The sequence below is a fragment of the Ambystoma mexicanum genome, chromosome 11 (assembly GCF_040938575.1).
Source record: "Ambystoma mexicanum isolate Mex_15411 chromosome 11, UKY_AmexF1_1, whole genome shotgun sequence".
Lineage (NCBI taxonomy): Eukaryota > Metazoa > Chordata > Amphibia > Caudata > Ambystomatidae > Ambystoma > Ambystoma mexicanum.
Window position 1 is genome coordinate 993444330 of NC_090934.1, and position 27670 is coordinate 993471999.

General features: G+C 45.7%; 1 protein-coding gene and 1 long non-coding RNA gene across 2 annotated transcripts in view; both read right to left on the reverse strand.

The window, feature by feature from the left end:
- The window catches only part of FAH (fumarylacetoacetate hydrolase), a 173613-nt gene that overhangs the window by 127789 nt on the left and 18154 nt on the right, over positions 1–27670 (reverse strand). The window contains exon 2 of the mRNA XM_069624175.1: positions 7948–8058. Coding sequence (XP_069480276.1) covers positions 7948–8058 — 111 coding nt within the window. The remainder of the gene's footprint in view (positions 1–7947; positions 8059–27670) is intronic.
- On the reverse strand, positions 8710–11436 carry LOC138504809 (uncharacterized). The gene is made up of 4 exons (XR_011279987.1): positions 11355–11436; positions 11150–11263; positions 10958–11049; positions 8710–10862 (listed from the first exon to the last, which is right to left on the reverse strand). It is a non-coding gene; the product is annotated as an uncharacterized lncRNA (long non-coding RNA).

Here is a 27670-nt window from a genome sequence, read left to right on the forward strand (position 1 = left end):
TTCGCTTATATTCTTCTCTTTAAATGGTATGGTAAAAAGCCTTCAAGGCTATTGGCTCATTTATAGAATCTATGGTTGGATGTGCAAATTCCTTTTTACTCATTTGGAAGGCCGATAGTTGGTTTCTCACTGACTGGAGGGTTCTATATGAAGACGTTGATCCCATCAGCTCATGCTGTTCCAGAATTTTGATGGTCTTCGAAATGGACTTCTCCTCTCACTTGTTTCAGTCTAGAGGCTTGTCCAACATGTTTTCCCTTTACATATGTCTTCATCTCATCGAGTTTGTTTCAATAAGCATCATGTATCATTTCTCTGGATAAACTCAACTATTTCTAATCCTAGTTCCTTAAGAAAATAAATCAGTTCATTGAGCAATTATTGATTGAGTTTCCACATTCTTAGTCATAGTTCCTTAGAGCCCCCTTACACCTCCCAATAGACAGGAGCATGGTCCGATAAACGGTAGGACACATCGAAGTGGTAGGCCTCCACTGACCATGAGCACATCAATGCGGAAGCAGATCATGTGCACATGAGCGAAGAAGGAACATTCTTTTGCTTCTGGGTTTTGTAGATGCCAACAATCTTTGAAGTCCAGATCCCCGAATAACATCCTTCGCCGCCTGTTTTTTTATGGAACTATCTGGCATTTTCAAACATCACAGTCTACACTTCTTTTCTTTGAAAAATGTAACTATGAGAAACTAGCCACCTGTTGGAAGTATATTCTGGAAATATAAAGCTTACCTATGGTGGTTGGTGGTTCACAATAATTAAAGACATCTGATTTGTAGAACATCAGTGTCCTCCCTGTGGGCACGGACAGTTATGGGAGGCTCTGTGGATTTCAGGCACGTCTGTCTGAATTCCAGCTAATGAGAAAAAGGGAAGGATGCGTGCCTCGGTGGACTCTCCAAGAGGAAGTATGTCAGGCCTGGGATCTCTGCGCTGGAGATGCCCTGTGAGCCTCGCTTCAAAGGGCCAAGTCCATAATAAAAGGTCAGCCTCATACTAAGGAGGGATGCACACAAGGCCGTTGAAGCTGTTGGCTGGGAAAGGGGCATTGGGACAGTGAAGGAGCACAAGTCGGTTTGAGGAAGAATTGCACCACTTTACTTTTCTGTGGGACTTTTTTCTCTCCATCCTGTCTCCCCTGACCCCACTTCCTGTGGAACAAAGCACTCTGGGTATGACATCAGAAGGCAACATTCACTTGGCACAAGGACAGGCACTGGAGCCATTAAAGCAGGCTTGCTTTTATCCAATCCACGTTGGCCTTTTCCCTATAAAAGAGAGTGGGGTTGCCCACTCCTTTGATCCACTTTTGGACCTTCAAACATTTAATTTGGACCTCTTTTGAGAGAGTTGATTTTTCCAAAGCGCTTAGCTATTAAGGATGAAGGATGCTCCCAGGCAGATTCAAGCTCTGCTCCCTTCTCGCTTCCAGGGCACATTGAATGTGAACTGCTGCTGGAGTTAAAGCGGACTCTCTGCGGCCTACAACCTCACTGGGGTTTAAGGACCCCAGGCCCCTTGCAGGCGTTAGCCAGTCCCTCTCACCCCCCGTTTGGGAGAACAAAAACAAGAATTCATCTTGTCCCCAAGCCCCTGCATTGGGACTCAGTGATCCTCTTTGTTCTGACGCTCTGGATGCTCTTTTTTCATCGCCTCAAATCTATCGAACCACACTCTAATCACGCTTGCCACATTCGTACCAGCAGCACTTGCACTTACTCAAATTTCTAACCATCACTGTGCATCCGTCAAACCTGCTCACCGCCACTTCGCACCATGCAGAGAACATCACAGCTCAAACAACCAACTCGCTGCTGCAGATGACTTCGAACCACCGCCTCTTCGAACATCATATCAGACCATCAAGATCAAAGCTTCAAACCACCGGACCTCGACTCGAACTGCTGAAGAAATGTGTCACTTGACCAGAACTAGCAGTTGCCAATGTCTCGAACTGACTTGACTTTCAAACTGATCCTGGCGAGCCATCTGAACAACATTGCTTGAATGTCAGCATCTAATCACACCGAGCACCTGATTCGAACCAACTCTATGCCAGCGGGCACTTGATCCAGAATGACTTGCCTTATGAACACCTGGTTCGAACTACATCTACAGCAGCTTGAAACCCGGTTCGACACTATCAAACCACCCAGCATTGGAGTCACGTACTTTCACATTCTCCCACCAAGACACATTCTTTTGAACATTATAGCATTTCATACCTGCTTTTCTCCCTGACAAAATATCCAGAATGCTTATGCATTTCTATTCTGCATCTTCAATCTTTTTTTTTTTAATTTGCAGGAGTGGGTTTTTTAAAGTGTTTTTAATAGTTGTATAATTGATTTGTTTAAAGTATATTTTCTTTATAGAACCTTGATTGGACATTCTTTTATTTTCTAACTGTTGTACTATTGCTATTTGGGTTGCTACAGGCTCGGATTCACACCCCTTCTGAAAGTATAGTATTCATAGGTCCATGTTACCACAAAAGGTGAAAGCAGTACATCTCTAAGCCGTGCCCATTTCACTTTTATAATTTGTATTTATTTATTTTATTTAATTGGCCTAATACCGTACCAGAGTTTGGTTTCTAAACGCAGATCCGTGATCGAACTTCTGTTGCACTGCGTGGTCTTGCTTCCAAGAGCAGTGCGTTGCCCCTGTGCTATCCTCCATGCTATTGAGATCATTGTTGGTTTGTAGAAGTGTCGGGGATGAGTAGGCAGTTTAGCACAGGTCATTTCATCACAATTACCCCCGTCAGTATGCTAGATCACTAGGGGAAGTACCACCAACTCCTGGGGCAGGAGGTAGGGCTTGGTGTTGCGGTGCAGAGATCTAATGCCAAGCAGCTAGAGCCTTTTGCGCAATGTGTTGCTGGAAGGATACATTTTGCTGAGTGGGTGAGTTGAGGGTTAAACCCGTCCAAGCATATTCTGATCAGTCACCGTTGAGCAGTTTCTGCTTTGAGGGGTAGCCTAGGAATACGAATTTGGTCTTGTTGGGGCTAAGAATTAAGCAAGCACTGGTCATTCACATTTGAATGGTTTCAGGGCATGAGCGAAGCCAAGCAAGATCTTGTGGGCCTTTAGGAACAACTGTGTATCATCTGCATACTCGTGTATCGCGATGTTGGACTTGTTGAGCAGTGGACCCAGACACAACATATAGAGGATAAAGAGGACAGGTGAAAGAATGGAACCTAGCGGGATTCCACAGGGGACAGGGTGACGTCCGGACTGGAGAAAGTCCATCTGGACACCTTGGAGTCTGCCGGGTAGGTAGGAGGAGAACAATCCAGGGACGGTGAGTAGCGTGTGAAGGTTGACCATGTGGAACTCAATTAAGAGGTCAAGGAGGACTAGCAAGCACGAGTCCCCTTTATCGATAATCTGAAGGGTGCTGTGGACCAACTGTATAGTGGCTGTTTCAGTGCTGGATTTTGTACAAATCCTGGAATGGTAATCCTAGAGCAGACCAGGTTGCTCAATTATTTTAAGTAGTCGATTAACAACTACTGTATCAGTGACTTTGCCAATAAACAGGAGGCTTGTGATCAGACGGTAGTTTGCTAGGTATTAGAGGTCAAGGTTTTATTTTTATTTTTCACCAGGAGTGGGTGTATAAGCCCTGTTTTTAGAACATCTGTGAATGTGCCCTCACTAAGGGAAGCATTGACTATCCTAAGAAGAGTTAAGACCATTTTTTTATTTTAAGGATGGTAGCCGGTAGGATAATATTTTTAAGCATGTACGAGAGGTGAAAGGAAAGAAGTCGGTCCAAGATTCAACAGTTCATGGCGGAAAAATAGGCAAGGGGCACAGGATCTGAATCCCAGTGGTATCGATCGTCATAAAGAAGATATTAATAGCCCCACACTTCTCCTGGAATTCTAGCTGTGGGGGATAGTTTGGAATTGAACATTTTATTTACTACCCTTGCATACTACTGCGTTATATAACATTGAGGAGACACTGCCAACTGCCATGTTTAAACAACTGTTTCTTGCTTGTGCGATGAAGGCTCTTCGCTTAGTGTGTAGCTATGCTCGTTCTCACATCTCTCGCTTCTGACGGATTCCCATTGGTCAGGGGTCAAGTCCTAAAAATGTAAGTGGGGGTGACTGATCGACAAACAATGGGATATGATGTCACCAGAAATTAGCATATCAAGGTGAAATAAGCACATTTCATTAAATTGGCGTTGCATAACCACCCAAATTGCACAGGACGAATGGTATTTGCCTTTCATAAAAGCAACACACAAACTTAAGAGAGGATATTTTATTCTGATAGTGTTTTTGAAAACGTTAAAAGGTGTGCATGTTTTAAACTCCAAGAAGCAATACAAATGTTTTCCCTGGAACTTGCAGTACCGAAATGGGACATTTCACCTTTAGAGGTTTATTACTTTTCATCAGGTTATATAGTGCAGTGGTGAAGTGTCTGGCCTGCAAACCTGACGATCCGGTCCTCGAGGTTGCCTTTAATTCAAAAATTCAAAGAGGACATTCAATGTTTCTCATTTTAGTTGAGGGGGACTAAGTCCACCCTCAGAAAAAAGTGGATGGACGCCATCCACACGCGTGTACCCGCGACTTGAGCCCTGGTAACAGTGTTTTAGGCTCCCTCTTTCTTAGGAAAAGCAGCATTAGCAGGCGTAAATCAGCATACTGTAAGCGTGCTCGTCTGCCTTTGAGCATGCGTGAAACTTTGAGGAGTATATTCAACTTCACCAAATGCATCACGTTATGCGGTCCTCCCTGATAACATGGTCTAACATGTAAGAACGCAGCTGGCATCAAAGGCTTGTATAGTGGGGCTTTGATCCCTGCTTGCAACATGGATTCAGTACGATTCCTTGCCCCGTCTAGACCAACCCTTCCATTTAAACGCATGTGTTCCTTTGGGTATAAGAGAATGGTGCACAGCGGGAGGGGAGTTCTCCGTTGTGCCAAAGTCACGTACTGTTGTTGGTTTGTTGTTGCCCCGTTTGCTTTTTACTAATAAATTGTTCAACCAATCCACTGGAAAAGGCAGTGGTCATTTCTCCACGACATGGTATCTCTGGTTCTTATGTGAGGTTTGAGCAGTGTTTGACTGCTGCAAAAAAGACTTAGAGGCTGTAGCCAATAGCCATCATCTGGAAGTCCTTGAGGGGTCGAATGTACTCTTGTTTGTGTACCTTGTAACAGCACTTCTAAAGACAAATCTCATGTTGTACAGAAACATGTTAAGCAAAATAAAAAGGCACAATCGTAGCTTTGGTGTCCCCCTCCTGAAGAGACTTGGGAGACACACAGGGAAAGAACACACATAATACGGTCACCTGCTTGCGGGCATTGCTTCACAAAGCCTGCAGCTCACCCCTCCACATTCTAATCCTTCAGCATGTGCACCTCTTAAGGGACATCCCACAATAGTCATTCCCATTAGCCCACTAAATATTGTGTCTGCAGCCATCTTACACAGTTCTGCCGTTGATATGGTCTGCTGACAAAGATGTCCTGATGTGTCTTTATATCTGAAATGCAAAGTGACAAAATAGAGAAAGAGCCATTCGAGTTCTGTCTGGAATAGCTGATCCTTCACCCTTAAAGCCCCTGCATCCTGGGCAGCCACCAGGTCCGCCAAGCCCAAAAAACAATCTTGGCCATGTGCAAGGTTGCACTCTAAGGGAAGCCACAGGATTGGATGAGGACTATGTGCATTGCACGATGGTGTGGAGGGTCTGCATGCTGGTGGGAGGCATCCACATGCCGCCGGCCGGGGAGGTGAAAGAGACCTGCATGCACTGGGTACCAAGAGGTTAGGGAAGATATAAACACGCATAAACGGAGGGCAGTGAGCCGATCCTGGGCAGGGCGACAGGGAAGGTGCGTTGTCCAGTGCAGAAGCCTCCAAGTGCTGGTAGTGGGGGCGGGGGTGTAAAATAACCCCTTAAGCTTTGTCCTGAACAACAAAGAAAATATTTCTTTTGCCACAGTAATGTAAATGTGGGCATGTTTCATTGTGTGTGCAGGGGAGGAACAGCAGTGAGCTGCCACGTGTGCCAAGGGCACAGTTGCTACGTACTCGGGGAGGGGAGAAATTGAACAGCCTACATGGGGGGTGGAAGGGGTGGTGACTGCAACCAGCTCTCCCCTCAAGTGGTGGGTGGGAGGGGGTGAGGGAAATAGCAATCTAGCTCCCCCTCACATGCAGGTTGAGGGGGGGAAGCAAACAAACTTCCCCTTGCATGCAGGGAAGGGCAATAGCTAGCAAACCAGCACCTGCACCTGCCCCCCCCCCCTTCGCCGGGAGGGGGGCAATGGCACGCCAAGCCAGGAGCCCCTTGCGTGCAGGGCAGCTAGGGGCAATAGCAAACCATAACCCCTCCCTTGTGTACATGTGGTGGGGACTAGGACGGGGAATAGCAACCAGCACCCTGGCAAGAAGGGGGGAATCGCCACCAGCTGCCCCGTGCCTGCAGGTGGGATGGATAGCAACTACCTCCCCCTGCCCCTTTTGCGTGCCAGGGAGAAGCGCAAGCAGCTTCCATACACAGGGAGAGACATGCAGTAGGCAGCCTCATCAGGGAGGGGTGAGTTGGTGCCAGTTGGTGGCAGCAGCCATTATCCATGCACACACAAGCAGCTTCCAGAGCTTGGGGCAGCTCCCAGGGAGGTGTGTGGGGCATGGAAATTAGGGCAGAAAACAGCTTTTCCAATCAGGAATTCCATGAGGGTGGCAGCAGGTTTTTACACACGGGGGGGGGGGGGGGGTGAAGTGGGGCACATGGGCTGCAGACAGCTTCCACAGAAGCAGGGGAGGAGGGCACCAGCCAGTTTCCATGGCTGCAGGGTAGGAGGGTGCAGCAGCTAGGTTCCAATACCAGGAGGTGAGGGGCAGCCAGATTCAAGGGCGGCAGAGTGAAGACAAGCTCGAAAAGAGCACAGGGGCCTTCAACGACTATCTTCCAGGCTAGCAGTACAACGTGGCAGGGCAGAGGGTGGTAGTCAGCTTCAGAAGAAATAGGGGGCAAACGCAGCCAGCTTTTCTACACCATGCAAGACGTGTAGAAGGGCACAGTCGCATTATCCACACCAACCAGGAAACCTTTTCCACACAGGCCAGTGAGAAGTAAGCAGCCAGCTTCCATGCCAGCAGGGAAGGGGGCAACCAACAGCTCCCATGCCAGAAGGGGCTGAGGGAACGGCAACCAAAACAGCTCAAAAGCAAACTGGGAGTAACAGGAAAAGGCCTGCAGGTACCCATGCCGCATTATCTAGCATTAAACAAGGCAGGCTCCACATCTGCCTAACAGATACCCCTCGTCACCCACATGTAATGGCCAGATTACCTTCTAGTAATCGTCCTTACAGAAAGTCCTGCCATTCTTTGTCAACAGTTCTAGACATCACGGCCTCCCGCGACCCACTGTGGTTTTATACCACTCGGTAATCCAACAAGACGTCTGGGTGAGTCCGAGGTGCTTGTATACCCAGCTTAGAGGGGAAGTTTTAAAAAAAATAATAATACATTTGCAAATGCAAATCTTTTTAGCGAGCTTGTGAAGCACCCGTCTCCTGGATGAGGACCCCCCGCCCCCTCAGTGTAAGGACTGTGACGTGTAAGACGGACGAGGAAGTAACACACGTATGCCGTGTGACTGGTCTCATTATGAAAATTGTCCAAATACGGTAGACACATAAGAGGAGGATGTGCAGCAAGCTTCATAACTAAGGCAGTTGTGGGCATATGGACAACAGCATTGCCCGCCTCAGCACCATGCAGAAAATGGGGCACATGCAGGCTAAAATAAGAGATGCCAATGGGAGGACGTGATGCATGCTACACCTGGAATGGACATCAACCAAGAGCAGCCAATAGGAAAACGCACTGATTTTGCAGTAGGCCAAAACACCTCTGTAGCTGAACTCACCTGATCAAAGACATCTTGGTGCATAGAGAGTAGGGGTCCTTGGAAGAGATGCTTCACAACGCTCAAGTCCAGTATTAAATGTCCAATGGCCACACCAACCCTTCGGCGGGGCTACAAAACAGAGTAAGAAACATTGTTTATCAGTAGACAAAACAAAGCATTTTGTATAGTGGTGCAAGACTACAAGGAACCACCATAATACACTAAGGGGAAGTTACAACAAAACGTTTGAGGACAAGAGTAAGGATTGAAAAGAAAGTTCAAAAATCCAGACGCATGGTGAGACAAAGCAGAGTGAGAAACCTGGTTAATAGCACAAAGAAAAGAGACTACAGGACGTTGAGAGACTTCATCCATGATCCAGAGTAGACCGGAATTTTGACCATATCTCAGAGGCATGTAATCTGTTGCAACACGGAGTTCCTCAATTAGAAAAGCCTAGTGATGGACATTGAGAGAGGAGATGTGGCCTAGACTATGTGGAATGCAGAAGCATGGGAGGAGAGGAGAAAAAGAAAGGAGGACAAGAAGGCAGGTAAGAGGGAAAAAGATGGAACCTACGCAGGATAGTGGAGTAGGGTGGTGCAGAGAGTCGGCCAGAAGGTAAGAGCTTTTCAGGAGTAGCAAGGAGGGATAAGGGGCTGAGATGTGGAAGGAGGCTCAGAGGGGAACAGGGAAAGGAAAGAAGCAAGAAGATACGCAGAATACCCCACCCAGACACCCTACCCACATATGCAACTTTCATGTAGCATCGTGTTTGGGGAGACCTACGGACCAGTTTCCACTCTAAATCATCACAAAACAGGGGAAGCCAGGTATGTACATTTATAGAGGTTACCTTGAGTCACACAAGATAAAGGAGAAATGGTGAACTCTGTCCACACCAACAAATAAAGGCAAATGCTTATTTGGCTTCTCTCAATGTGCTCTGCAATTGAGCTGAGGATTGGGATCTGAGCAAACTTTCAGAAAATGGCCACCATGGCCCTGTTCTGGGAAGCAACACGCACACATTTTGCTAACTTCTACGTATACATGGTCGCAATATGGACATCAAAAAGTAAGATCAACCATTTAACTCTTTTTGTTTTTCAAATCTGTTTCTAACGAATAACTTACACCTACAGGTCAGTCTAAGAATGAGTAGGTCTATTAACAAGGAGATGGGGTAGGAAGCATTCGCTAGAATTGCCAGTTCAATTTAGAACAGTTACAGCCCATGCATAGCATTGCCTTTGTTGGTGAAGTGCCAGGGAAGTACAGGAGGGAATAGTGAGCAAACATATACACACATGGAATGCAACAAGAAAGTACCCTGGTAATAAATGGTAAGGGATGCAAAAACCTCCCAACAACATTTGTAAGTTGTGTTCAATTGTCTTGCATTCCTCCATTAAAGAGTAGTCACTAACCATGCACTAGAACTACAACTAAAAGTACTGAATACTACTAAATAGAAATGTATTTTCATGGGCTATTAGGCAATCGGATGCATGAGAGGTAGAAGGTTAAGGGCAACCCCACATACAAAATGCAGCGTTCCATCAGGATCCAGATGGTCTCCCCTCATCTTCAACGTTTACTTGGTTCCGCTCAAGGACTTCATTGGCAAACAAGAAAAAACCTGCTATAGCAGTGAAGCGAATACAACTTATTTACCAACTAAAGACACACTCAACAAATGGAAAGCCTGCAATGGCCAGAACCTCAAATCTTACTCCTTAAGGACAAATACTCAACTAATAAAAATGGCAATAATGATCTATGTAAAAAAAGACAATACACCTCGCCATTATCCTTTGTGCTGAAGAGTTAAGAGGCAGCCCCAACCAAATAAGACAGTGAAAAATTTTGGAATATTTTTAATAGCTCCCTTTATCTGGAACCAAAAGTCAGAAACTGTTTTTTCAACCCAACATCTATCAAGACATCATGCAGCGTTTGCCGTTCCCACAAAGAACCCTACAGTCATCACTCTCATACTATCTAGACTGAACTATGCAAACAGCCACCAATAAGCTGCCCAGGGCATTGTTTGAACTGCTTTCAAGGAGCACAGAATGCTGCAGTGAGACTCCTGCTGCGACTGTAAAAATGGGAACATCACCCCTAGCACTCGAGACACTATGCTAGCTTCCAGTCAAACACAGGAACCACTTCAAAACACTCTGCATCACCCAGCTGGTTGTCCCCGGCAGGGGTCCCAGAAATACGCCTGAGGGAATTCACCCCATGTCATGGTCAAGAAGCTACGATCAAGGGAGTCAGCCCGAGTGACTCTAAAAAGAAATTTTCAAAGAGGAAATGATCTGGGACAGCCACCCTTTCTGGAATGATCATCAACCTGTAGAACACCATGCCCGGGATAAGCAAGTGTTGTGAGCACAAGGGTTTCCTCAATTTTTTAAGGGGGCTGTGGTATGTGAGGAGAGATACAGCAGAAAAAAACATACATATACCACTAGCTACCCACCTCTAACACACCGAAAGGTGGCTACTTGTCAGAAATTGACCTCACAGTAGGAATTTCATAGGATTATATCTCCCACCATAGACAAAGAAATGTGTTTAGCATATTTTAATTATTATATCAAAAAACATGGTAAAACAACATAAAAAACCTATTTCCAGCGTTTGTTATTTGTAAAAACACAAATGGGCGGAACAAGCAGACACCAAAACATTTGCAATGTACAATTTGCGTGATTTTAGTAATGGTGTATTTTGATCGCATTTTCAATTATACAACAACATGGTATAATAGCGTCAACATTTGAATATGTTTCTAGGGAGAAGGACAACAATGTTGCAGTTTAAAGCTCGTCAGTAAAGTCCAACGCCCCGTCTTCAGGACGCGATAGGTTAAAGAAACACGTTACGCTGGCAACATGGCGCCTATGTGCCAGTGTAGTGACCTAAAAAGATAAATAAAAATTGTTTTACTCAAACATGATAAAAACGGTGATGGTGGTGTTTGTGTGCATACAAAACAAGTAGCCAGGTTGCTAACCTTAAAAGTGATTTATTTTGGTGTGATGGGCAAAGCAATTGCATGAATCAATTTAATTGAGGCGGCAGACCAGTCCGTCTTAAGAATTCAAGCTGTAAATCAATACGTAAATGTATTTAGATTTTTGTTGAAACAAGTAACATATTGAACCAACAATAGTTACATTTTGATATATGAATCAATCATATTTACCACTTTATGTGTAAGGCAGGGATTATTGTTTCAAGTCCTGCAGAGAAATTTCAGTAGTGTACCGAGTTTCTATGGTATTCCGGATACTACATGTCCCATAATGCATCATGGAATCTAAAAGAAATGCGAAAAGCCTTTCAATTTCACAGGTTTCACCCGATTTGCGTTTCTTTCAAGCATTTAAGTGGCAGGGAGTAACACTTACTTGGCCATAATGATCCCCAAGGCTGTCTTGCATTGTTATATATTGGGTTAGATATTTTAAACCGCTCGCATGTCAGTGAATGGCTCTGTGTGGGAGACAAAGGCACCAGAGAGTACAATCAGACTCTCTTTACGTTTTTGAGCAAAAATCAAGTGTGGCATGGATTTCAAAGCAGGCTTACCTGTCGTGTGTGCATTCGCCTTCACAGAATCGCTTTACCCTGTGGCTTTTTCCTTGGTTGAATACTGGTGTAAGCCAAATGTCATTCGTTGACATCGAAAGAGGACTGCCAAGTCCAGTCCATTCGTGTGTGAAATAGAGGAAGGACTTTCCTCAGTATTAGAAAGGGGTCGGCCATTTTTGAGTGTATATGGATCCTATGAAGGTATACTTAACACTGCAGTAAATAATGATCTGCTTGCTAGTTCTCAGTAAGGGGGTGTGTATAGTGTGTCAAATACATTTTTTTCTTATAGAGCAAATTTGTGCACACAATGGTTATGCATTATATGACAATTTTAGACAAGGCATCACCCTCCAGCAGACATGATAGACATAAATGGCAATGAGATCATATTTCATTAACCCCCCACTGGTTGTCTGAGCTATTAGTGGATAAACAGACTCCACTCTACGGCAATATTTAGACCGGACTGGACTGTATTGAGATTATAAATCCATTTTTGCTCAATTTATTTAAGGAACAGATCCCTATTCCCTCCCCGTGGGTGAGCTTTAGATGTCTCAATAACAAACCAAAATATATCTTCGCATGTGTGTTTCGCTTGTAAATAATGGGCCACCAATGGTTTATCCGGAGTACCATTCCGTATGGCTGAGCGATGTTCGCCAATTCGTAATTTCCCTGACCTGATCGTTTTGCCTATATAGATTATCCCACAAGGGCATTTTATCCCATAGATCACCCATTTAGTCAGGCAATTTGAGAAGGATTGGTATTTCCATAGCCTGTCATACAGATCAATCTGTTTCAAATTCTTGGTCAAATGGCAGACTGAACAATGTCCGCATGCATAATGACCACTGACTGGCGGCAGTCCCCATAATGTAGATTGAATGGGTGTCTCAATGTTGTTAATAGGGTAAGTGTGTACTAATTTATCCCGCAGATTAGGCATCCGCTTGAAGGCAAATCTAGGACAATTGGGTTGAAAATCATCGGTATGAATGATTTTCCAATTTTTTTTTTATAATCCTATGAAATTCCTACTGTGAGGTAAATTTCTGACAAGTAGCCACCTTTCGGTGTGTTAGAGGTGGGTAGCTAGTGGTATGTGTAAGTTTTTTTTTGTTTCTGCTCAACACCATGCCCGGACAACTCTGCATGCAGGAGGGCCACCTAACTTTTTTGGAAACTGCTGAAAACCTGGCTCTTTACCAGGCCGCAGGAAGGAACTATTGCCATTGCTGGCACCTCAGGAGAGTTTGGGAGTTACTTGTAAAAGTAATATATATGATTACAAGTCCTTCTTCTATGAATACAAAAGCCTAGGGTATAAGCGCCTGAAAGGTTTCGGTTACTGTTTTCCAATGATTGAGTAGAGCAGTTTATTTTTAAGATATAAACCTTAAACGAAATATACATATACATTATCTTGAGTTTGAACCAGACTAATTGTACTGGAGACCCATGTCAATCTTAGGAGTCTGGGGTGTAAACCCTGCAAACAAAAAACGTACTTTGCGGAAGGCAGACATGAAGGATGCCCCCGCAAGTTTGGTCTTTTGCCTAGCCCCCTCCTTTTCCCGGTCCAATTTGAGTCGCTTCCCCCCCCCCCCCGATTTCCCCCTCCTGCTGGGCGGCCCTGCCACCAGACTCTCTCCCGCCCCACAACCACTTATCCTTCACCGGCTCTGGCGCCCTCTCAAGACAGTGTCCATGCCGCTAACCCGGAAACCCGATGCACTGGCAGATACGCAACTTGATGCAGCCTTTAGTGTGTCAGGCTTTCGGAAAAGCTGCTCCATTTATAGTTATTTCACGCATAATGCAGTCTTCTTTTAAAGATTCTAGTATTCCTGATTGTTTAATGCAATCTTGGATAACCCCCTCTCCTTATAAAGCCATCTTTGGACCTGGAAATCCATGCCAGCTATCCGCTGATCACCAATTTTCCATATGTCATTTTCAGATAAGGCAGCAAAAATACAAATGAAGAATCATTTGGAATCTCTGCAATTGTTGAGGAAGATGCAAATAGTCCTTCGTCTGTATATAAGTAATGAGATGCATTGATGGATCTAAAGGACAATGTTCTTAAGATTACCGATGAGGGTAATAGGCCTACTGATGTTATTAGACTTGTACACAACATTCGATACATTTGATCATTCTATTCCGGTACAACGACTAAAGGAGGTTGCCTACTTATCAGATAGGGCCGCAAATCAGACAGAATCATTCTCAAGTAAAAGAATCAACAGATTCCAAAATCGATGACATGTCAGAGCCTAAGCTGCGAGGTGTGGGGCTAATGCATTTCCTTGTTCAATAACAACATCTATATTAAACCATTGAATGACCATTTAAACGATGTGGGTGTGGTCTTTCAGAATTATGCTGGTGATGCCCAGATTATTTTACAAATGATAGGATGCCCCCAGGATAACTATGCCCGTATTACGTTTATCTTTACAAAAGAATTGTGTTTGGATGTCAAAAAATTGGATTGGTCCCGACCCAATTTCTGGATCACTTATTTTGGATAGAATTTGATATGTTTTCATTATTTTTTAAGATTGCTTGGAATAAAAAATGTAATTCATGAATGTACTATAGATGAATATAGCAAGATGTCTGTGTGCACCCAGTATCTGTTTGCCGATTGAGAGAATGTCCATATCTTCAAGTCAACAGATTTATGCATGATTTGATGTAAATGTCGTTCTTGGAGTCTTTGGAAAATATTTGTGTTGCATTGTATGGTGGACCTGGGAAATATACCGGGATCCACGGAATCGTTTTTGATAATCTGAATCGAACAAAGACAAGAGCTTCTTTTGATCACACCTCAAACTATGACGGAGGAATTAACTCTTACTAAGTAGGGAGAATTAGCCAAGTGCCCAATTCAAATTCTGGCTAAAATAAAATCTCTTAGAATGATCTTGCATTCCTCCTTGTCCTTGATGCTACAGATTGGTAGTCCAGTGAGCTTGACCGCCTCATGATTCTCAGACAACCAAGACCATTATTGTCAGAAACACCCAATGCTGTCAGAGCATTAGCAATCACTGGGTCAAAGGTGGACTATTGTAATACAGGATTTACTAAATATGCACTACAATGTCTTCAAAGCCATCGGAATACAGTGGTGCATATAATGACAATGTTAGCCCTGTTCTCGGGAGGTGGCATTGGCTTCCTATTAGCACTAGAATGAAGTTCAAACTTTTGGTACTTGTTCACAAAAGACCTTCATGGGTGTGCACCACTGCATCAAACAGTGTTTATAATGGCAAACGTTCTGTGACCTCAACATTCTATTTCAGAATTAACCGTGACTATTCCTAGACTCTACAAGAATAGCGCAATTGGTAGATGGAGCACTGTTCAGGCAGCAAAGCTTTGAAATAACTTACCAGTAGAAATACGGGATACAAGGGAACCTACACCAGTGAAGAAGGATTAAAAAATGTATTTATACGGTCCTATTGGATCTTCAGCAGCTTTTGATACAGTTGACAAGATTCCATTGGGCGTTTGGTACAGGAAGGGTATCGGGGACACCGCTTGAAAATGGCTAGAATCCTTTGTGACAAACCGAGCCGAATTAATGTCTCTCTCACCTTCCTTTTTCTCTCAAAGATCTATCTCATGTGGAGTTTCCCAGGGCTCTTCACTTTGCCCTCCTTTTATCTTATATATAAAACCACTGTTGAAGTTAATTTACAGAGGAGAGTTATTATTTTCCACTATTTGGAGGATACACAATTTCTTCTTCGCCTAAGCAATCCTGAGGACTCCAAAACAGACATTTTTCAAAGTTGTAGGGAACAGGTGGGTATGGGCTCAAACTGTCTATAGCAAATGTTGAAAAAAGAGACATATTAATTTGTTCAGCTAAGGCGGCTCAAACCTTAACTGTTGAACCACCATCATCCTTGGAAATCAATAAGGGAAAGCAGTTATGGGATGACAGCTACTGGCCTTTCTTGTTTGGTTCATGTCCTAATCCATTCATGTTGCACAGCCTATGCACCTGGTTAGATTCAGTTATCTCCAAGTCCACACATCCACACAGATCATCACGCTTACCAGTAGTTGCTCTCTAAAATTGAGAAGCCTTAAAAAGATCTCTGGACTACTTCGCATTTGCTGAAAAAGTACAATTGATTAATGCTTTTGTGGGCAGCCGCTTGGCCTATTGCAAGTCAGTTATCTTGGGTCTTCCTAAGAAATCACCAGTAAAACTCGGATACCTTCATAATGCAGCAGCCAGGATCCTCCTCCAGCCGAATCGTCTTGACCACATATCCTCGGCCCTGTGTAAATTACACTGGCTTCCAGTGGCAAAACGTATAGAATTCAAAGCCATTTGCCTAGTACATGAAGCCTGTCATCTTAAAGGACTGTCTCATGTGGAGGTGTCTAATAAACTACATGCACAACCGTCTTCTTAGATTGGCAGCTGCTAGTTTGTTGACAGTTCCCAAATTCAGATGTCAACAATGGGGCGGGTGGTCCTTTTCTGTTCATACGGCAAAGCAATGTAAAGACCTGCCTCTCCCCCTACTAAAACCTGTATTTTCCCCAAGTAATCGCATCCCGAGTTCATGAATGAGCCTTGCATCAGTGTGCTATTGCAATATTCTGCGCCTTGACGCCCTTTGGTGGAGAGAGGTTATGCAAGTTATACGTTTCTTTTACAATACAACTAATTTACAGTATACTTCCTGTAAATCGCATGGGTTTCTTTGTGGTAAGTGTAATCTTAAACTCTGTGATTCCTTCAAGTGGTAGCGTCGCATTCACTATCAAAATAGAGTAAAAAAAGATACAGTGGACCAAACCCGTCCTGCGCACAACCATTCTGGCGACAACCATCTTCTTGTACACTAGATAACCTACTTTAGACCGGACATGAACCATATGTCCCACCTGATGACAGTGAAATAAGGAATCTCTTGTACAACAATTCGAGAAACCCTCAAGGACTTTTGGTACTGCTTCTTCAACTGGACTAGCAACACCAGACATCAGCACATGCCTAGTAAGGGATACCGCAACACAAATATTGCAGCAACAGGACGCATACAAGCTTTGACACCAGACACTAGTGAAATCCTTATTGTACAGCTTATTTAATCTGGCCAACCAGAACACACAGCACCATATGTAAGGGTAACACCCCTGAATGCAACTTAGTCTGCAACGAGACAGGTGCAAGATTACCTCTTAATTCAATGAGAACAAGTTGGAACTGCTTACTGACACAATTGGATGAGATCCTTTTGCGCCACAATTAATACTGGGGACATATCAAATGCGGTCTATGGAAGTCAGATTGCCTCGCTAGGCCAATCAGTCATGGTGAGCACACAGAAAGAAGAGGTAAGCGCTGTATAGGCTATATTTTACTTTGTACACCCAGATCAAAGCACCCACAGGCATGGCCTCTAATTAAGTAACCTTTGCACCCACTAAGCAAGCAATTCTCCACACTATACGTTTCCACGTGACACATGATGCATCAGCCAGCAAACACTGAACCAGCAGGGGCAGTGTGAAGACTCATTCCGTGAGATCTCAGGGTTCAGAGAGCTCGCAAGAATACACACGTCAAGCACACACGTGAGCAGGAAAAGCGGGAGCAGGAAAATTGGCCGACACGGAGCAGACAGTGAGGGCAACGGCCGTGCTCCAGCGCTCATCTGGAGGTGAGGCCAGAAGCCACCACCGAGCAGCCTGACACCGTGGTGCTGCTTATCACATTGCAGAGCATAATTCCATGGCTATCATATAGAGCCTCCTGGGAGAGCTTTTAATTAAGACACTAAGGCAGAGACTGATACATGAGTGCAGCGAAGCCAACTGCACTGAGCCATCAAGGACTTAACTGGGAGTACTTCCAATTCTCTGCATGTTACAAAGTGCCAAATAAAACACCACATCTTTATCCTGGTGTCCTGTGTTCATTGGGCCACCACAGGCAGCCAATTCAAACAGTACCCTAACAAGCCCCTGCCACTCTTCCCTTAGAATTGCCCACTAAAATTAGAGCAATTACAGCTCAGATATAGCACTGCCTTAGTGGATGGTGAAAAGGCAGGGAAAAATAGGAAGCAATTCTACACACACAAGGGATCGATAAAAAGGCTGGCAACAAGAAATCACCCTGATAATAAATGGTCAGGTGTGGAAAATTAAGAGTCAGTAATGCAAAAATTATCCAACAGCATTTTTAAGATGTGCGACAGTCACACAAGCTGTTTGCCCTAACCCTGCTCATCTTGATTCTCACTAGCACACAGACCTTGGGTACTTCCCATGTGCAAGCATGAACATATCTTTCCGTTTCCGCCTGCAACCTGAAGAACCAAGCGCCAAGAGGCCAACAAAATGGCAGAAGTTAGTACAAGATGGCTATATTACATTTTAGTGGAGCGAAAGGACTGCCTTTTGGTAGAGGGGATGTGGGGACTGCAGAATGTCAGTTAGTCTCCGCAACCACTATCATGTGCCACCCTGCCGTCATGTGCTTCTCGGGGTGGTACGTCCTAATGCCCTTTCCTGCCCTCGATACATTACTCCTGCGATCCACAGAACCCTCAAAAGTCACTCATGAACTTTAATCTTGCCCCAAAGTGCCAATTTCTGCTAAAGTGACAAATATTTGCACAGAAGCCGACCGTTAATGTGTAACATTTACCAGGTGCAGGGTCAGCTCACCTCCGCGATGGGCTTCTGGGCCTCCCTGGCATTGGTGCATTACCCCACACATGAAAGGTGTTCGGCCGCCTGCCGCTTGGACTCTTTTTCCCGTGTGCCTGCTCTCCTCCCGCACTTGCCTGCTAGGCTACACCTCTAATCGGACAGTCATCCACCCCTTACCTTTGGGCTGCGCGCGCCTTTCTGTGCAGCACATTTAGTCCTCAGTCAAACCCCCCTCCCAATTGCGCAATAATTTGAGCAACGGTTCCTCCTCAACGTCTTCCGCGTCCAGCCGTTGCTTTTCTTTATTTGCTAGCCTTTCGCTAAGAACCCAGCTTCTATACCGTGCAGTCTCCAATGAAATCATTTCTACTGAGAGTACCACTATTTAGACCCCACCCTTAAGAAAAAGAAACCTGAAAAGGGGAAGGTGTGGGCAAGTCGGGATGAGGCATAGCAGTGAACATAAAGATTAGAAGAAAGGGGGACGAGGGGAGTGCAATCGAGAGAAGGGAAGGGGTGTTGAAGGAGTGGGGTGTGTATGGGGGTGAAACCACCGATTTAAAAACATGGGCGCACAAAAACAAAATTGAAATGCCCGTTAATGAAAATGGACAACAGTAGCCCTTCATTTCGTCTCGGGACATTAGAATTACGCCATAACCAGTAAAACAGCATGGGGAAAAAACGTGGCCCCCATGGGAATATAATCCAAGAGGAGAGGATGGGGGGGGGGGGGTGGGAGAGTGGTACATGCCACTAGTGACTAGATCAATGAGGAATATATAGGCCATTGCTCATGCCTGTTTTGGTGAACGTAAATGGAGATGTGGGCACCAGGAGGACTTCATTGTGTCACAGGTCTTGAAGACAGAGGGTGGGGACAGCCCATGAGTCCATTGGAGAGTGGTCTACACATGACGAGGAGGTTGAGAATGACCTGCACCTGGAGTATTGGATGGATGGTTAGTCAGTGGTGCAGTTCACATGCAAGGAGGCACTGGTCAGAATGACTAGTGACAGTCTGTGTTGGACTGACAGGCAAGGCCACCTCTTAATATCAGCACCAAGATTTTGTACAGGAATCCTTGAAGGGTCAAGAGCCAGCCAACCAGATGCCAGTCACGAGAGGTAGCCAAATAATCTGGTTAGTTGAATAGGGTGAAGACAGCTATGTTAAAGGCTTTCTTGGGTGGCTGAATGGGTATAGGAGAAAACCCAAGATGGTGTTGGCTGCAGGCGCAGCAGTAGCATTTGATGAAGAACAGAGGGTTAACAAGGTTATGATGTACTTGTAAATAGCACCTTTTCACTCTATGCTACTTTTGTATGTGGCAGTCAAGGTATCCAGGAGATCTATGATGCAGGCATTTAGAGTGGAAATGAAAATGCCACGGTCTTGTCAGGGAACATGACGCCCACTATGGCGCTTAAAGCAGTGGGTTGAGTTATTCCACATTTGGGATGCATGCAGTGTTAGGATCTGGCCAGAGTTCAATCTGTCATGCTGTGCTCTGGTGAAGCAGAGCTTCCCAGGAACTTACTAGTGCACCAGTGAGGATGGAATTGTCGATTTGAATTCATAAAAATTCTGGTCCAGTGTGGTAAAAAAGCTGATGCCCCTAGCATAGCATTCACAACAGTAATTCAGTCCCTAACCAAAGCTTGTAGTGGGAGGCCGAGCGATAAGTAAAATGTGAATGTTCGCAGATGGCAGAAACCTAAATGCAGAGTATGTCTCTATCAGGGATAATACCAAGTGCAACACTCCCAATAAATTAATTCCTAGTGTTGTTGCTTCAGTGGTTATCACATTAATCTCTGGTGAAGCGCATATCCATGTTCCTTTGTGTTGGCCAACTACATAGACCCTTCAGTTTATAGCGATTTTGCGAACCCGCAAAATGCTGCGAAAACGGACGTTTTGTGCAAAAACAGCATCTTTAAAACAAATTTAAAAAAGTAATCTGCAAAAACGACCGTTTAAAAAAAAATATTCAGGGTGCCATGTCCATAACTTTTTTTTACGCAACAAATGAAACGCGCCAACACATCTCATCACTTGTTGCGCCCAAAAAATCCACAAGGGACACATGAATGGACCATTTTATATGAGCGCCCATTCAGATGGCCTTTTTCACCTCCTTGATCAAATAGTGCCGTTTCTGCCAAATTAAAAGCACATTTCTCATTTCCAAGCAAGATGCACTTTTTTTTCTTCTTCATATCTCAAGATACACTTTTAAATGTGCAGAAATTGTATGCAACCCTACGCGCACGGGATGTGGTGGTGCCACTGCATGACAGGGTCTTTCCTGATCCTGTCATGCATTTCTTTTAAGGTATGAACCGCTGCTGTGTCGCTTGCATTTCTGTTCCCCAAACAGGATAAAAATGAATTTTTTCGGTCGCATTTTACAGTGGCAGGCCCCTGAAGGGCCGGTCCCTGTGAAAGGCGCTGGGAGCTTGCAGAACACTGTCGGGAGAGCGATTCTATTCAATGTACTACCCATTTTGATGACAAAAAACGATCGAATCGATGACCTATTTCGTCCAGTACTATTCGATCGATTTTTAAAAGTACCAAACATGTGTTACGGGGGTGTCACCCGCTCCCCAAGTTCAGTATTTTTGGGTTAGGGCGTTGCAGGGGTGTCCCCCACTTCTTCAAAATTGGATGCGGGGACAGAAAAAAAAAGAAAACAACGAAAAAGGGACCCTGCGGAGTCGGATCCGACCCGCGCTAGAGGGACGGATCTGACACCGCAGGATCGCAGGGGAAGCGGCAGGGACCAAGCATTTATGTAGGGGAGTGGGTGGGGTGGTGGTGAAAGGTACATTTTGGGTTGTTTGGCTGAAGTGTAAATCAATTTGCGGCGAAATTGACTACGGTCAATTCCGCCGCAAATAATTACACTTCGGTCAAACACCCCAGAACACCATTCAAGGCAGCTGAGCAGCGCACAATTTGCGCTACAGCTCAAGCCTGTGGAAATGCGCCGGTCACCTTTGAGAATAAGGTGACCTGCTCATTTCCAAAAATGGGTCATCTAAAAAATAGAATGTCCTCGACTCTATTTTTAAATGCCCCATTTTTTGAGGATCTCAGTCAAAATCTACATTTAAAAAAAATAAAATAAATGGTTACACTATGAGAGGGAAAGGAGAGATGGGTGAGATGTGACGTGATAGGCAAGAAAGCAGAGGGAGAGCAGTGGGTCAGAGGAGGAAGCGGTGCACAAGAGAGCAGAGGAAGCAGTGATGCGGTGGGCCAGAAATCTGAGAGCGAGCAGAGGTCCAGAAAGTAGAGGGAGCGTGTGGTCAGTGAGCCAGAAAGCAGAGAGGAAGAGGTTGGCCGGAAAGAGGCAGTGAGCTGCAGATTGGGAGAAAGGATGAGAGAAGAGTGCGATAGAATGGGACAAAGGATGCAAGATGCATAAGTAGCACAAAACAATGAAGGATTGTTTATTGTGGGAGGAATTTTAGAGTGTAAGGTGAGAGTTGGGAGTATGATTTGGAGTGTGGCAGGGACTGGGCAGTGCAAATTGTGACTTGACAGTGCGACATAGCATGTGAGTATTTGTATGACAGAGGGAGAGGTTCAGGAATGCAAGTTGTGATGGGGAGTTGGTGAGATGTGTGATGTGTGTTGGTGAGAGAGGTGTGTGGGTGTTTGGGGGATTGGAGAACATAGAAGGGGAATATTTTCAGCATTACAACTGATAATGATCAATTTAGTTAATACTATTAAATAGGCATGCACATTAAATAAAAAATGTAGCCAAATCAAACACTTTTCTGCCAAGCCAGAGACATCTGGGACTCTTCCTACTAAATTAATACAAAAGACACTTAGTAATGATACCCAGGCTCTCTTGTAGCCTTGCACTCTGCCTATTTCCTGCAATGTGGCAATCTTACACCCTCCAGTTAATACAAAATGTCCTGCAAAAATGCTGCAATAAATAAAGGTTTGTGCCGCAGAAATTTGCCATTTCATGCCGCAAAATCCTGGAAGGTCTGACTACATTAAGCCGCTTTACCCAAGAGTCAGTTGTAATTTATTCCTTTGAAACCATAAAGGACCTTTCTTTTGAAGACTTTTCTAAACCTGCATATTTCGGAGGTGATTGGGTTTGTATTCGTATTTATTTGTTTATATAGCGCTTTACATCAAAGCGCTGCACAAATTCACAATTGAACAACTTAATACATGAAACAAACAATAGAACTGTAGAAGCAAATTACAATATGAATCAGGCAACAAAACAGTAAGAAGAGCAATTAACTGAAGGGAATGGGGCGAGTAGTGGAGTGGGACTGTGTGGGAAGGGGAGAGGGAGGGATGAGGAGGAGGAAGAGGAGGAGGGAAGGGGAAAAGGTGAGAGTGGGGAGGGAGGGTAGGTGAGGGAGATATTCAAGGGGAAAGATAAAGGAGGAAGGGGAAGCAGGAAGGGGTTTCAAGGAGGAGAATGGAGAAAAAGAGATATAATGGGAGGTGCGGAATGAGGAGAAGGTAGGGGTAGAGTGGATTGCGAGAGGTAGGGAGTTCCAGTGCAGGGGTGCTAGGAGTTGGAAGGAGCGGAAACGGGAGGAGGTACAAGGGGACGGAGGTACAGTGAGAAGGAAATGGTCAGCTGAACGAAGGGAACGGGAGGGAGAGTAGAAAGAGGAGGGAGGAGAGATAAGGGGGAGCAAGACCATGGAGAGATTTGAAGACAAGGCAGAGAAAGTGAAATTTAAGTAGGGGGTGAAATGGAAGCCAGCCAAGGGAAGAGAGGGAAGTAGAGATGGAGTCATGGGAGGTATTCACTTTTATGAAGTTTTGCGAGTCGTCCCCATATTTATAGCATGCCAGTCGAAAGAACCCCAACAATTCTATGTCGAGAACGGAGGCTTCATATTTTAGTTAGTCTTCTTTATTCTCGACATACAGAAGCAAAGAAAATGTCATGCTTTTAAACATTAAACTCTTAAAACATGAAACAACATTAACCATTTTATGACTTTAACCATTTGAATAGGGCCCCATTCCAAAATGGCAGACACTCTAAAGACTGGAGGGGGGTGTCTGTACTCCTGCTCTCTATATGGCAGAGGAGAGGCACAGAGGGCCCCAGCCAAGATATTATTGGTAACCTAGTCGAGCAATCAAGGCTTAGCTCTCAGGAGGTGATGCAGGCTGGTTCTTAAGTACAGTGTAGTCCCCAAGCCCCCACAAAGGAATGTCCACACACTGTATTAGTGAAAACAGTGTCTTTATATAATTAAGGTTCAAGGTTATATGCACAATCACAATAACTCACTATGTGCTCAGATAATCTACAATGGCAAATATATACACAGTTCTACGTGGCACCACAATTAATATCAGATTTCATTAAAGTGCATCAACTGTACGGTGGTCAAATGTCACACAAATCAATTAATAAAAGTAACCAACAATAGACATAGGAGGAAAGAAGTTGGTTAGAACAATTGGCAGAATACTGGGCCCTTAGCACTAGGCACAATTCTGTATGAAGATCCCCCTACCTGGGCAACCTGTAAAATAAAGATTTACTACAAGCCCAGTCCATATATTGTTCAATGAGTTATTTCCTTCTAAAATGTCTCTACCACCCCAAGGTACCTGGAATAGTAGAGTTCCCTGAAGAGGCGTTGATGGATCCTTCTTGAGTGACTCCCTTTAAGGCAGGAGCCACGGATCATCGATGGGCCTCGTAGAAGGTGAACTTGGCGTTGATGGTCCTCGATGGAAAGTTCGAAGGCGTTGAGACACCAGCTTCGGTCCTGGCGGTGCTAGTCGATGGGTTGAGGACGTCCTGCAAAGACGAGGCGTGCGGTGCACCTCGATGTCAATAGATCGTTACCGCAAGGAGTCTATGAAGAACTTTGGCACAGTAAGGGTGTCGAGACATCTGGCGTCTCTGCGATATTCGGGTGGTGGGAAACCCACCAGCAGCTTCTCCTCGGTGCGTCAGCGGCCTCGACTTTCTCCGGCAGGACAAAGCGGTCGGCGGTGCTGGCGAGAGAGTCCTTCGATTCAAATGTCTTAATCAATGGAGCGTTGCAGCTCCAGTCGTCGGTGGCACGGCGTCAAGTGGTTCCCGCTTCTGGGCAACATGGCTTCGATGGGCATCCAGTGGTTGTAGCAAACCTGCGAACCCTGGTTGTCGACAGTAGACGGAATGTCTGATGCTTTTCTTCGTTCTCCTCGGCGGTCTGGCCTGGACTTCCCCCACAATACCATATATGGAACTTCCACCCAACAGCCAGTCAGGGGGAAGGGACAGAGTCAGGGCTTCCCAGGACTTTGGGAAAAACAAGGTAACAGGTAATAGAAAGCAAGAGGCCACAGGGGCCATCTTGTTTCCCCATCAGGAATCAACTGATTCCAATCGCAGGACCTGGGTGTCCAAAAATGGAGGACACTCGGAGCACCTGTCACATTCAGCATGGAGCTGCCACCAGCCCATACCCTGCTTTGTGGGTCACACACAGGTGACCAAAAACATACACTGGGGGCACATGGTTGTACCCCCACCAATGGGTGCCATAAGGGGATCCCAAGGGTCTGTACACCAAACCAAAAATAGGAAAAGCTGCACTGCCAGAAGTCCCACATGGAACACAATACAGAACACATGAAAAAAAAGGACTACAGGACAAGGACAGGGAGGCCCTGTCCCTCCAATGCATTTCCAGCATCACACATGCCCTTCTCCACCAATGGGGGTCTGAGTCCCTCTATAAATTCCCACAAACCTAGTCCCTTGTCCTCTTCTTTGCTGCTCGTCACAGCAGATATGTGTTTTCTATTGCAACAAGCTTTTGGTGGCTTTGCATATGTATACATTTGTATCTAATGGTACTGTGTGGGCTTGGGTATCTTTGTTACTGCCTTTCTGGGATTGCTTTCAGGCCCGGGCTTCTGCCAGGGAGTGTTTGTTTATGGTTTTTTTCCAGTACGAGCGTTCGAAAAAGGTGGGGGCTGGCATGGCGCTGCGCTGCTCGTGCATGGCTTCACTCTTCACCTTGAGGCAGGCGCGCGTTCTCAGCTCCTGTCAGAGGATACCCATGGAATTCCCATTGCTTTTAAGCACGAAGCGAGTTATTAGTATCCGGGCCTGCAGCAGTGTTTCCTTTGACCGTACGCGGTCTTGTATTGGCCTCTGACTGAGTTTGGCTCCTGGGGCATAGTGTTCTAGAGACACGTGTGGAGCCTGTGAGCTCCGTTGGGTGCAGTGTGCTGGAAGGGACCGTTATAGAGAGTCTGTGTGCTCCTCAGACTCTCTATCCAGTCACGTTGTGACAAGGCCTGCTCAGCCTTTTTTCCTCCTGTCCACGGAAGCGTGGCTTGGGCCTGCTGAGGTAGGGGAAGCCTCCGCTCGAGGATGCCCGTGGCAGTTTTAGGTTTTGGTACTGGGTTTTAGCAGTAGTATGGCAGCTTCTGCAGGAACTGGGGACATAGGAGCTGGTAACAGCGTGCGGGTGGAGAATGGTAGTTCCTCAGGGTTGTCGCTAGTACACATGTTCAGGTGGGTTCTGGCCCTCGGTAAGTGACTAGGGAGGTCTGTAGAGTAGTACAGGTGTCAGTGGATGGGGCTCTGTGGGACCTTAATTACACACTGGCTTCGGCCTTCGACCGCCTTATTGAGGGCATTACCGATTACCGCTCTGGGATGGGGTGGCTGTTCCAGAGGGTGCTTCGGGGCCTAAGGTCTCTACTCAGGAAAAGTGTGTGGCCAAGACTAAACATTTGGAGAAAGAGGTCATCGCAGAAGGGTTCAGGGAGGATATGGGTTACCGGTCCCGGAAAAAGGCACAGAAGACACAAAGATTACCCTTCTTCCTCCTAAGAGTAGTCTAGCCACAAAAGAAAGAGGTTTGAGAAGACAGAGGTTAAAAAGGAGCAAGGGGTTCTGAGGGACATTTTGGAGAGCCTTTTTTTTTAACCCGGAAAATATTCAGCACCCGCGCTCTGCAGAGTGGAAGCCTTCATAATCAGTGAGGTTGTTTGAGGCACTGGGTCAAGAAGCCTTTAGAGAAAGAGGTGCGTAACAAGTTAAAGGCTGAGTGCCCTGCATGCCTGATAAGCTTGCTGCCACCCCAGAGATAGACCAGTCCATGATGGTTTTTCTGTCCAAGAAAGGAAAAGACCCCAGCAAAGGCTTTGATAAGGCCATTCATGCGTTCCAAGATAAGGTATGGGGCCCCTCATGCAGATTTTTGGGCCCCCGTTGGCCCTCTATCTGAGCCACCACCAGCACTGCCAGCCTCTTTCATAGTCATCCGACATAAGAATCGAGGGTCAGTCGCTGCTTTCACCTCCACCTTCACCCCTACCTCTCTCACGCCGACTCTGTCCTTGCTAACCTGCACCTCTCCATTTCTAACACCCTTGACATCCTTGCCCCCCCATCATGAGGATCCGCCTAAAGCCTGCCTCCAAGAACAGCTGGTACGACTCCGATATAGCATCTCTGAAACGCAAGGGCAGAGTTGCTGAATGGATGTGGCAGACCTTGGGTTTACCCTGTGGCAATATTGCTTCTCCATCCACTCCAAGAAGCGGGCCCACATCCAAGCCTGCATCTCTGGATCCACTAACAATACGGCCAAACTTCAAAAGCTTCAAGGAACTTGCCAGCAGCAGTGTCCACCTCTCTCCTCCCTTCCTAGGCTCTCTGCACCACTTTGGCCTCCCATTTCACATCACAAAGTCAGGACATCTTGACTCACTCTCCTCCACTCCCGCCCTTGCCCCCCTGCCTCCTGTCCTCCCTTGCTCTCCTCCCTCTCCTCCCTCCTGCCCATAGCACTAGAGAAGGTCTCTAAAGTGGTCCACTCTGTGAAAGTGTAACGCTCACCTGATTCCCGTAGAGGCGCCGGTCTTGACTGGGCGTATACCGTATCTTCAAAGGTGATGTGTAACACACGGCTGGCTCTTTGGGCTGGACCTCTGTGCACTGTATGGCTGACTCGAAGGGTAAGATGTCTTAGGTAAGTGAACGCCGTGCTCTCCATCTGCCTCGGGGCAGGGTGCTGTAACCAGTTTCTTCACTGGATAAGGGGAGCAGGCCTCTTGACTTCAGAGGACTGCTGTCCGTCGTTTACTGCACGAACGGTAAGTTTCGAGTCATTCAAATGTCTTTTTAAAGTCTTTAGTAATGATGTCTCTTGTTTTGCAGGGTTCCGGCGATGGCGGATGACGGGCTGAAGTGAGTTGAAGATGGAGCCCGTGTGATGAATAGAAGCGCCTGGAAGCACGTAAGTAAGCGCTTGTTGCCTGCTTCACGATGCGCTCTAACTGTCTTTTTATTTTGCAGGTACAAGTTCGGAGCGGCTGCAGGGTGCCGGAATACCCACTGGGTTAGATGTGGAAAGGAGTAATGGCACGTGAGTATTAAAGTTCCCC